This window comes from Callorhinus ursinus, unplaced genomic scaffold (assembly GCF_003265705.2).
Source record: "Callorhinus ursinus isolate GAN/ISIS: 27379988/994484 unplaced genomic scaffold, GSC_fseal_2.0 scaffold2, whole genome shotgun sequence".
In the NCBI taxonomy this organism is placed as follows: Eukaryota; Metazoa; Chordata; class Mammalia; order Carnivora; family Otariidae; genus Callorhinus; species Callorhinus ursinus.
In genome coordinates, this window is record NW_027397064.1 from 75,810,082 (window position 1) to 75,822,984 (window position 12,903).

Here is a 12,903-nt window from a genome sequence, read left to right on the forward strand (position 1 = left end):
CTTTCTTTCTTTCTTTCTTTCTTTCTTTCTTTCTTTTTTTACTTATTTGTTTGAGAGAGAGAGCACATGAGCTGGAGGGAGAGGGAGAGAGAATCGAAGCGGACTCTGCACTGAGCGCAGAGCCTGATGTGGGGCTCAGTCTTGGGACAGCAAAATCATGAACTGAGCTGAAACCAAGAGTCAGATACTTAAGCCACCCAGGCGCCCCAACAAGTATAGTTTTCTTATGGATTACTTGTTTTTTGGCAGAACTTTAAGAAGTTTTGTGGAACTGTTCAATCTGTTGAAATTGTCTTTCAGTTTCCAAAACTCTTACAAATAGCAAGCTGGTACTTTTTATTTTGGTAGCATTTTTTCCCCTGTGGCAGTATAGTGTACCTAGAATCATGGGCTCTTGCTCTTACGGTACCAGTCTTCATTTTCTTACTTGGGCTGGAATGAGGGATAATGAGTAATGAGGAATAAAGCTGAATAGAGAACAGAATGAAAACTGGGGTCTTGTTATGTGATGAGAAGTAGTATTTGTAAAACTTCCAAATGAAATTTCCCTTGTGTTGGGGGCACCTGGGTGGCTCAGTCGTTAAGTGTCTGCCTTCGGCTCAGGTCATGGTCCCAGGGTCCTGGGATCGAGCCCCGCATCAGGCTCCCTGTTCAGCGGGGAGCCTGCTTCTCCCTCTCCCACTCCCCCTGCTTGTGTTCCCTCTCTCACTGTCTCTCTGTCAAATGGATGAATAAAATCTTTAAAAAAAAGAAAGAAAAAAATTTCCCTTGTGTTTGTGAAGCTAAATCCAATACACATACCTCTTCTCATTTTTCTTCCTTGTATTTCTGTATTTCTCTTGTGTTTTTAATTTCCTTATCCCACATAGTCTTACTCTTCCTTAGAAAAAGCAGCAGCACTGAAGGGTAGACTCAGCATTTTGAGCTTTTCATTTATTTTTGACTTTTCTGGTTCTTCAGCCTCCTGTTTGAGGTTATAGGGAGAAGCTGTAGTGAATGGAAGACAAGGATAAGGCCTTAGTGTCCCATCGTCGTCCCTTTCTAGAGTCTGTTTATTGAACTACTGTATCAAACCACAAGAAGGTGGGGCGCCTGGGCAGCTCAGTCATTAAGTGCAATGCGCTGGGCTCAGGTCATAGTCCCGGGGTCCTGGGATTGAGCCCCACATCGGGCTCCCTGCTCCGCGGGAAGCCTGCTTCTCCTTCTGCTGTTCCCCCTGCTTGTTCTCTCTCTCTCTCTCATACTCTTTCTGTCAAATAAAATAAAATCCTACCAAAAAAAAAAACCCCACACAAGAAGAACAGGAATTACTTTACTTCGTATCTGCCTTTGCCAGAGAAGGGTAGAAGCAGCAAGATTTTTTCTAGTCACCGAAGATTATAATCTCTTTCCATAAGATGTTTTTTTTTTTTTATAAATCCTTTATATTTTCTACAGAAATGAAAAACAAATCCCTTTCAAAAATTAATGAAATGTAGTTTCATATTATTATTTTAGAGAAAGCATTAAATATCTACATATACATCTACTGTGGTTTCAGTGCAAGGATATTGATGGTCAGTGAATAATCAAACTGGAATTGATTAGAAAGAAAAACGTCAGTATTACCTTAGGAGTGTGGCTAGGAGTACAATTATTATAAACCTTTCTGGATCTTAAAAATAGTCCATATCCTTTAACCCAACAAATTCAGGCCTATACTAAATATATAAGGATATATGCAAAGATTTACTTCTTTGAGTATTCTTCACAGTATTATTTATAACAACAAAATTGGAAGTAACTAAAATATCTTTCAGTGTGAGATTGGTTTTTACGATAAAATTATATTTCTGTACATTCTGCAGTAAAAAGCATTGTCATTGATAAATACCTATTGACATGGAAAGATATACTATGTCATGAAAAGCAGAGGATATGACAGTATAATCTTATTTTTGTTGATAAAAAGAATATCTTCAAAGAAATAGGTCTAACACAGTTAAAAATCAGAGTGACCATTTCTGATATGTTAATTTTTTGAGTCGCAGCTCACCTGTTAGTTCTTCAATTTCAGTTTCTGAGTAGGCCAGCTGGCATTTTCTGTTCCATGGCCACTGACTACAGATGCAGCTTCTACTCTGGAAAATGCTTGCTGTTCTTCAACAAATTTTTATTGACTATTTATTCCTTGTCAAGCATTCTGAAATGAATAAAATACAGTATTTTCCCTTGAATGGGTCATCATCAATTTGTTTTTCCTAATAAGAAAAACAACTTTACTGTCAGAAAAAAAAATTTACATTTATTTTCTATCTGTCATTGTTTGGAATGAGATTTTTTAGCATTTATCACACTAAGCAATTATATTGGGCAAACATGTAAGTTGACTCCAAAAAAGTTTAGATAGATGTATTGACGAGAGATCCATGGTCTGAATGTAACAATGTTTCAGATTCTTCTTCTTTTTTTTTTTTTTTTAAGATAGTCGCAGGGCTGGATCTCACCATCCTGAGATCATGACCTGAGCCGAAATCAAGAGTCACATGCTTAACCGATTGAGCCCCTGTTCCACACTATTCTAATCTTATTTCCTACTGCCCTCCAAAAATCGTTTTCTGCCACCTTGATCAGATTGCCCCTTTCATTCTTCCATTGTGTATCCTTCTCATTCCTTTTGCCTGTCTTAATTCACACTGTCCTACCGACCTGACTTAGTCTTCCTTTTTTGCTTGGGCCTATCCATCCTTCCTTAGGTGCCAGTTTAAGTCCCAGCTTCTCCATAAAGCCTTTTCAGTCTACCACCACCCAAACTAGTCTACTTTTCTAAACTCTTCTGTTCCTTACCTATTTCATATAATTTTGGATTCAATTATATGCCATCTTATATTGCTTGCTATTTTCCATGTGCTTAGCTTTGTCTCCCTAATAGATTGAAGTCTCTTTGAAGGAGAAAATTACACCTTCTGCTCCATTTTCTTTGTGCTAGTATTGTGTTTGGGCACAGTTCAGTAAAAATTTTTTAATTGTTTTGGGGTTATGTCGAATCTTTGAAGGTGATTTCTGTGTTCTGGTGTTTCATCAGTATACTGTGTTATGTGGACCAAATGCCTATGGTCAGTTCTTAGTCACACCTTTGTTAGCATGGACACTAATTTCTGAAGCTTTCTCTGTGGTTTACAAATGATACTCTGAAAATAGAGTTTGACCTGCTTTATATAGTCACACATGCAAGAGAAGAAATAGCACCTTTTTGTTTGTTTCAGACATAACATTATAAAGGAAACATTATAGAGGAAAGGTGACAAGTCTTGATAGGATTCAGTCCACGTCATTTATTTGGTAGTCCTGTGTCTGGTCGTCAGCCTCTGTTGCTTATCTTTTGAGCCTCTCTGTGTGTATATAAAAAGAGCTACATTTAATAAACAGGCCGTGGGTGCTACATGAAGTGGACATTTAACTGGTATGAACTTGTCAGTTGCAATGGGAGTTCTTTATTACTCCCCAGGGGAACACACAAAATTGTACCAAGTCAGAAGGATTTGCTCTGGGGTTCCTTGGGCAAATTTGAAAAATGCTCTTACTTGGATTTGTTATTTATACAACAAAGTATCTGATTTCACTCACCTTCTAAGAAGAAACCAACAAACAAGAGCAATAGGGACTAGTTTATGTTTACATTGTTTTTTTTATGTTTACATTGTTTTTATTTGCATTTTCTAGGATAATTATTAAGATTTTTTTCATTTGATTAATGTACATAAGCAAATGAAAATATGTGATTTTGTTTATGAGTGTGTTTTTATTTCAGTCATATCGTGCTTCAAAGCAGGCTCCTGACCTTGCCTGAGTGCTTTCTTCTACTTAGATTTTAATTAAGGCTTGGGCTCTTCCAAAATTGAGAAATTATTTTGCTTTGTAATTGAGTTTTCAACAGAAGCCTATAACATGTGAAACAGAATTGTCCTAGCACCAAAATTACGAATTGACTAAATTTTTATGAGGTGTGTAAGGGACTTTCCCTAATATTATGAAGCCCTATCAGCCTAGTTATTACGAGAATTAAGGAATTCCTCCTCCCATTTTCCCATGGTGAATATTTTTCATTGTATATAAAGAACCTTTTAAAATATGAATAGAAAATGTGCTAAATTTAAAAAGTAATTTATGTTCCTAAATGCATGCTTAAAAGCATCGAAGAATATTAAAGTGCTTTTCTTCTCTATCAGGAAGCATTCAGAATTGTCTGAATTGAATGTAAAAGTCTTGGAAGCCCTGGAACTATACAACAAGTTGGTGAATGAAGCACCAGTATATCCAGTCTATTCAAAGCTCCATCCTCCAGCACATTACCCACCCTCATCAGCTGGGGTTCCAATGCAGGTGAGCATATTTTTGAGAACATTTTTCAAAATTAGAAAAAAGTTTTAAATTCAAAAAAATGTTTAAAGCTTAGTATTAAAATTTCTATGGTCCATGAATAAAATCATAAAATTCATCTTTGATGGTCCAAAAAGTATGGGCTAAACAATTAGCATTCACCAGGACAAATTAGATATAGCTATTGTACAAATCATTTTAGTTCATTTTTAACATGAACAAAGAGACCATTAAATAGATGATGGGAGTTCTGGTTCTTCATTTGCTTTTGTAAATATAAAGCATAAATCCTTTAAGTAAAAATTCAAGTCCTCTAATTTAGGACAGTGCCTGACCTATTGAAAGTCCTCTAGATGAGGTACCGATGCTGTTCCTGTTGCTCAACAAGCAAGATTTAACATTTGTTTTTAAAAATTTCTGTCAATGGGGCACCTGGGTGGCTCAGTGGGTTAAGGGACTACCTTCGGCCCAGGTCGTGATTCCAGGGTCCTGGGATTGAGCCTCGCATCAGGCTCCCTGCTTGGCAGGAAGCCTGCTTCTCTCTCTCTCACTTCCCTTACTGTGTTCCCTCTCTCTCTCTCTCTCTCTCTCTCTCTCTGTCAGTTAAATAAATAAAATCTTAAAAGAACAAATAAACAAAAATTTCTATTCAGATTTCTTTGACTTACATGATTAGCAAAAGGCTTATTAGTTAGTGAACTTCTTTTGTCCTCAGATCATGCTATATATTTTTTCTTTGATGCGACTTAAATTGTTAAAAATTCAAGCACAACAAGGATGTGATGCAGGCCTGTGAGTGCAGGCAGGGTCCAGAAGCCGTTAATGAATAGCCTCTTTTCCCGGGACTTTCCACCTTCTCTGTGCTTCCTGCTGAAGTGAATACTTAACATTTATCACTATCAAGTATTCTGAAGCCTTTTTCAAATTTCAACCAGTTAGGAATTGAATTCAGAATGAATTTGGACGAACAAAATTCATGTTAATTTATGAGAACTAATATGTAAAGGAGTGTGTGAAGGAGACACCAAGGAGAAAAGATAGAATGTGGGTGCATAAGCTAGATGACTTGACACGACATAATTGTTAAGTAAAAAAGAAGAGTTTCTATGGTAACTGTCACATCAGACAAGATGCATTTATCAAATATGCCACGTCCCGAATTTTTGGAAAATGGTGAAAAGAATCATTACATATGAGGGTAGAAAGGATTTCTGGGTGCAAAAGACAGCTGGGGTTTATTCAGTATTGCTTCTGTTTTCAGTGAGTTTATTTGCGGCTACTGTGAAAGTAGAACAAAATAGAAGTGTCTCCACCATTGAATGATAGAACTATGTTATATTTGCTTCTTTGTGTGTCTCTAAAGGGTTATTTGTCATTCCTATGTCAGGTTTTTGTGTTTAGTTGTATACTATTTATAATCTGTTTTGCTAAGCATAACTCAGGTTTCTAAAAAGTTAGCTTTCTCGTTCTTCACATAACTTCTATATATACTATTCATGCATAACAGCATTTAAAATATTCAAAGGTCCTATTCTAATTAGGAAAAAAAATTCTGTCCTAAAAATGTTGGAGTAACAACATAACTCATAACACTATGAGTTAAATCTGTGAAGTCTACTCAGGAACCCTGCACTGCAGAAGAGGTCCATTCCCAGGCTCAGCCTGTTGTCAGTGGGTTGGTACATGTTGGCCAAGGAGGTGATATGATTGCAACTACCTTAAAGTTGATTTGGCACTTCAGCATGCTAAATTTTCATGTCCATGGTCTTTTTTTTTTTTTTTTTTAAGATTTATTTAATTTGACAGAGAGAGAACACAAGCAGAGGGAGAGGGAGAAGCAGGCTTCCCACTGACCAGGGAACCTGACATGGGCCTCGATCCCAGGACCCTAACTGAGCCACCTAGGCAGATGCTTAACTGACTGAGCCACCTAGGCGCCACTCCATGGTCTTTGCTTTACAAATAGCTTGTTTAAATCTGGAGTGATGATAGCTACTCTATGATACTTAATAAGCGTTTGCATTGTTATATTGGTAGGCAGATGGTAGACCTTGTTCTTAAAGGAGATATTACCCTGAACATTAGGTAGGGCATGTAAAATATTCAAAGAAACTTAGACCATTTTGCTATTTCCTGAGGATACATCTCCTTTACCTAAAAATCTTCTTTACTTTTTTCCTATCTGTTGTAAAGGCAGAAAATAAAGGAGTCATTGCCAGAGAGGGTCTGCACCCTGCCCTGATACCATTTATTTTTATTCTCCCAAGTTTCATTCTTAGGAAGGAGTTGAATAAGTCATCCTGGGATAGGGGTGAAGAAGGTTGTCATTGGGTTGGTGACTTGAAATGATGATGGGCTGCCCTTCAAGGGAGTATGTAGTTTCCTGGGGCTCTGTGGCAAGACATGTTACTGAGTAATAGGCAACCTGGATGGATTCCAGCCTGCTGCTTAAAAATATGCCACGTCCTGCAAAATAAAAGAACAATCAAATAAATCATAAATTTCCATAGATTTGGCACTGTGATTTGGAAGCCCTCCACTTTTTGTACTAGGGTGGATGGACTGGTAGAACCAGATTGCTCCCCAAAGAACTATAACATTTTATTTTATTTAAGTCTTTTAAAGTATTAAATATATTGTTAGATAGGTGTTTGGGAAATCAGTGAGTCAACTTTTTCTCTTTGGTTAATAGACATACCCAGTTCAGTCACATGGTGGAAACTATATGGGTCAAAGCATTCACCAAGTCACTGTTGCCCAAAGCTACAGCGTAGGACCAGATCATATTGGTCCACTGAGATCTCTGCCTCCAAATGTCAATTCCTCGGTGACAACACAGCCTGCACAGACTCCATATTTAAGGTAAGTTTTTGGGAGCTGTGTTAATTTTGTAATTATATACATTAGATTTTCACAGAATCTCATGAGAATAAATTGGCTTTTCTTTTTATAATAATAATAATTGAGATGAAGTTGTAGAACTTCTCATTCCCAGTGCCATGAAGTCCATAATGCTCTTAGCTTTACTACTCCTACTAAAATGGTTGCCCAGACATGGCTTATAGTCTGGGTCTCTGGGACAAACTAAAGCTAACTGTCCCTTACCAGGGACCAAGCCCATGATATACTTAGCACAGGGCTGTAATCAGCCTAGCAGAGTAGTCCCAGGCATATTTATCTTCATGCACTCCTGAATATCAAAACTTTACTTGATTCCCAAGTGCATTTGAGCTGTGGAATCTGTGGTCTAATTTTTTTTTTTTTCTTTTTTTGGAGAGTGAGAGAGCCCTGGGCGGGGGGTGGGGGTGGAGGGAGAGAGAGAATCTCAAGCACACTCCATGCTGGGCATGGAGCCATATATGGGGCTCCATCTCACGACGCTGAGATCATGACCTGAGCCTGAATCAAGAGTCTGATGCTTAATTGACTGAGCCACCCAGGCACTCCTGTGGCCTAATTTTTTATAGTAACACTTCTGTTCTGAAAATGATTTTTAAATATTGCTTTCTATTAACTGCTTAACCATACAAAATGTTCAATATAGTCATGGTAGATGATCTTTAAGGTTTTCCCACTCAAATTTCATGAGTGTAAATTTTAGATATTATCCAAAAATTAAGTAAACCTGTTCACATTGGTGTTTAGTTCAGTTAAAATGTAAAATTTTGTTATTCTGTTTGACACTAGAAATTATGGAGGAGAAAAACTGGAGCAGTATAGACATTAATCCTCATAAGCAGTGTATTTGATATAATTTGAAATTATATTATCTTTTTAAAAAATATGTTATAGTAATTACAGGAATAAGCAGAAGCTCTGCAATTTGGTGTAATTTTTCAACTTGTTTTTTTTGTTTTGGTGTACTGTTAATAAGTAAACTATAGGTCAAGACTATCTTGAGGGTAGATTCAGGGTCCTCTGTGGATTACACTGTTCTCCCTGACTTTATTATTTTTATGTAGAGATTCAGGTTAAGTTACCAGGGGCAGCTTTGAAAGTGCCCTGTCAAAGGAAAGTATAGTGTGTGTGAGGAAAAGAGGTGGTCTCTGTGCTGGATTGAGAGCTGGGAGAAGGGAGAATACAGTCCGCAGGTGTACTTTGGGCGGTTCTGTGCTCATTGTAGCTGGCCAAGGATACCACTGTGAAAAGCACAATCTGCATCTCCTCAAAAGGTTTTTAAATATTTGCAGTAAGAGATTTTGGAGAAAACAAAATTAAATAGGCCTTATAATCTTATCTTTTGTTTCTTTTATGAGTACTTCTCACCAAATATAAAAATTATATTAAGTGTTGGACAGTTGGAGTAATTATTATATAAACTTCAAAGCTAGAAAAGGCATTTTTATTGTTTCATGATGATTGATCACTGACCATGACCTAGATAATGCAAAGTAAATATGGTTTTCTTTTTAAAATTTTGTTTGTAGCACTGGACAAGACACTGTTTCCAACCCTACTTATATGAACCAGAACTCTAACCTTCAATCAGCTACTGGTGCAGCTGCTTATACACAACAGATGGGGATGTCTGTGGATATGTCATCTTACCAGAACGCTGCTTCCGGTTTGCCACAACTGGCCGGCTTTCCAGTGGCAGTTCCAGCTCATTCAGTTGCACAGCAGCAAACAAATTACCATCAGCAGCCTCTTCTTTAGAACAAACCAAGCATTTTCTTGAAAGCCTTCATATGTGTATTACTTGACCCTTGCGATTCTAATCTGAAAATATTAAGAGAAAAAAATTTTTTTTTCTCAACTCAAGTGAACCACGAATAAAGCACAAAAACTTACCTTACTCTGCTAGGCCATGAAAGGACTTTTGCAATCCAATTTGTTTGAAGTCCAACTTCTGATCAGAGGCAGCTTCAGGTAGCTTCCAGTTAATTTTGTCTTACTTTCAAATCTCTCTACACAAATCTGGACACCCGAGTAAGTAGCCTTATGACACTAAACAGCATGAGATAGGAGTATTACATTTTTGCTTTGAAGAAACCACTCTTTATCCCTAGAACATCATGATAATTGGGGGAGCACCAAAACCTTTGACTGTGTTTTTTGTCTGCTTATTTTTTTCAGTATTCGCCACAAACCATTATCTCAAAAGGCGGACTTCTTTTTGGGTGAGCATTTAGCTTGCTAGCATAGTTCTTTGGCTCCTTAAATTGCAGTTGTGTTTGCAGTACTGTCAGTTTTGCTCTCTGTTATGTTGAGTAATAATTAGCATATAATTGTCTTTAGAAGCAAGAACAATTTGGAAGGAACAAAAATGTTTTCTGTTATTAACGGGGAAGACCATATAAATGCACGTGTGTGATAAAGCATTTAGCTAGTCCCCTGTCATGCCAGCTGTGGGCTAAGGAATACCCCACAAAACATTTCCATTCCCTGAAGACAAACATTTTCCTTACAAGGCTCCCTTGTATTTAGAATTGCCACTAATGACCTTCTAAAGTGACTTTGGCCATTCTCTAATGAAAATAATAAGGTCCACTTCTTTTCCTTCCTGAAGTGTGGTGTGCAGAGATGCTGCATTTTCTTTTTACGGATTGCTTGTGAATTTGAGCCATGAGCCATTCCTCGTAATTTGATGTGATATATCCCAAGCATGAATAATAAGTGTTTTTTTATAGATGTGTTGTTTCTTTAAAGAGGTAATTCAAGTACCATTGCTATGCCAGGCTGTTGAGAAATTTGGCCATCCCTTTCAGAGAGAATTCTGAGCCTGTGGGATAATAGCAGGCAATGGATTGATAGGGAAGCTATCAAGACAGTTTTTCTGAAGCCTACATTTTATAAATTAGTTTACAGTGCTAATAGAGTCCACATACTATAGGAATTAGGTAGTAAACCAGTAGGGATTGTTTTCTCCTAAAAATTCATACACTACTGCATCATCTACCAACTTTCTGGATAACACAAAATAGAAGATGGCGAATATATATGCTTACAGATACACAGTACTTAGACTGGGAAAAAACAAAGGACATAAGTGAAGTTACTTCCCTGGGAGCAAGATTTCTAAATTGTTTTTTAAAAAGAACCCTTAATCTTTCTTCTAAGAATTCATTTGAAGACAGTGCTCTGGTAATTTTTGTCATTTATCTATTTACAGAAATTTAATTACAAGTATGTTCTCTTTTCAAAGAAACTGTGTCCTAAAATAAAATAGTCTATATACTGCTTGGTCTACACTTAAAGGAAAAAACAACAGTATTTGAAAGCCCAGTTTCTGTCATTGTCTTATTTCAGATATAAGTAACTGAAAGGGTTTTAACCTTGAATGTCTCATATTCTTTATTTCATCCAGTATTTTCCTTCCATGTGAATTCAATTACACACTTATAAAAAAATTCTAAAATGGTACCTTATTTTTTGGGAAATGAATCTTCTGTTCTTTAAAGAAAAAACATAAAAAGCATTTATAAAGCTGCTCTTGATAATGTTTGCATATATTTCGAAGATCTTACATTTTTCCCTCCCAAACAGTATTTAATAAGGTTATTTTAATGTTTGTGTAAATATTTCATGTATAATTGTGATCTGAATTGTAAAAGCTTAACTCTGCATAAGTCTTTGAACTCTATAAATACTGCACACCCTCTAAATTGGGATCAGCCAATTAGGTTCACCAAATGTAGTTTGGGAATAATATAACATGCGACCTGTATATAAATCGTGTATATTGGCATTTATCTGTGAAATTTTATACATCCAGAAGTTTCTTCTCCCTCTTAAATTAAAAACAATTTTATTTTGGCCACACTGTATAATGAATTTTGTGTTGCAGCTTGTTAATAGTATAAAAATGTTACTAAATCTGTATACTAAGATGGTATTTTTGGTGTTAATAGGAAATAACAGGGTTGTTATTTTTCTTTCTTTTCCATGATCTTATGGGTTGTATTTATTTTAAGACCTCTTTATAATTAAATGTTTTCTGCCAAAGGAATTGTCTAATATCAGATTTCTACATTGGGTTCATACTTGCTGTTTTATAAAAAAAATAAAAACAACTTCTATTTCAAGTGAAATCTCCGTACATTAGAAAAATTTTCTGAAAATTTGTAATAAAATCACTTTTCATCAATGTAGAAAGAATTTCCCTTGGGTGTTAATTAAAACAGAGGAAGCAGGATGTGTTCTTATAGTTTGGAAAATGTACAGTCTACCAACATTGTCTTATAATTTGGTAATCTACAAAATTACCTGAACATTAAATAATTATACTACTTATCAATTAGGATTTGAAATTATTTGCAAATACACTGTCATCTGATGTTACTTCAAGTAGTTGATATTTGACCACATAACAAATTTCACTGTACTTTTGAAGATGATTTAAAGTTTCGCCTTCCAAATTTTTTAAACATTTTGAATGTTAAAAATATTATGGCTTAGGTATTTTTTCTTAGTAAAAATCATAAGTGTCTAGTCTTTTGGCTTCTAGGAGAGGATTTACTGAATTGTTATGAGAAAGCTCAAGTTATTTTTGTAAGTAATAAATTATAAATAATATAGCACCAATCTAACATGCTTTCTTTTTGTGAGAAGACGTTTTTCTTATTTACTTACATCAGTTTTAGTCAATAAGTAAAGGGAGGACTCAATTCCAGGGATTTAATTTTTTTGTTGTTAGTACAATTTAGTTTCTTTTGGAGATTAAAGATTTAGATTTTTTTTTTAAGTTTTTCCCAGAAGAATATGAGACACCAAGCTCAATTTGAGTTCGAGTTTTCCAAAAACCTCACTGTGTCAAAAAGAGAAATTATGTTTCTTCTTACAAAGTGTAGTGGGAGGAATCGTGTCCCCCCCCTTCCCAAATTCATGTTTGCCTGGATTGTCAGGATGTGACCCTATTTGGAAAAAGAGTTTGCAGATGTAATTAGTTAAGGATCTCAAGGTGAGATCATCCTGGATTTAAGGTGTCCTTAAGAGAAATACACACAGCAAGCAGGGCATGTGAAGATGGAGGCAGAGCCTGGAGTGATGCTGCCACAAGTCAGGGATGGCCGGGGGCCACCAGAAGCTGGAAGAAGCATGGAAGGATTCCCTTCCAGAGCCTTCAGAGGGAACACAGCCCAGTTGACACCTTGATTTCAGATTTCTAACCTCTAAACCTGAGAGAAGACATTTATGTTGTTTAAACCACTAAGTACGTTTCGACAGCCCTAGGAAACTAATAAATATGGATAATAGTGTACAGCAAAATCTGAGTACCAACCATTTCCAACTTTTATAAGACTGGTTAAGTTTGGCACAAGAGTTCAGAGACAAATGTCTGTAGTCCAGTAGTAGCAATCTTACTATCTTTTCTGAATTCTAATGAAATTGCATGGATTAATGAAACTAAGATCCCTCTTGGTTCCATAATCCCATTTTTACTGTTTTTTTTTTAACATCGCATCTCAATAATTTCCTATGCCAGAGATATTAACAGTATTACGATTTATGCCTTTACTAGCCACTCTTCTGTCCATCTTGAGTAGTGGATATTGACTGGAGAAACGTTCAAAGGCAAGCAGAGGAACAGAAAAAACTGGTGGA

At 36.2% G+C, this 12,903-nt stretch overlaps 1 protein-coding gene across 3 annotated transcripts in view; it reads left to right on the plus strand.

Annotated features, from left to right (window-relative positions):
* STAM2 (signal transducing adaptor molecule 2) overlaps nt 1-11,596 on the plus strand; it is a 48,757-nt gene extending 37,161 nt beyond the window's left edge. For all 3 annotated transcript variants that reach the window (XM_025855937.2, XM_025855945.2, XM_025855954.2), the window contains 3 exons: nt 4,209-4,362; nt 7,052-7,221; nt 8,787-11,596. In XM_025855937.2, the coding sequence (XP_025711722.1) occupies nt 4,209-4,362; nt 7,052-7,221; nt 8,787-9,015 (553 nt within the window). In that variant the 3' untranslated portion in view covers nt 9,016-11,596. The remainder of the gene's footprint in view (nt 1-4,208; nt 4,363-7,051; nt 7,222-8,786) is intronic.
* Nucleotides 11,597-12,903: the final 1,307 nt, after the last annotated feature.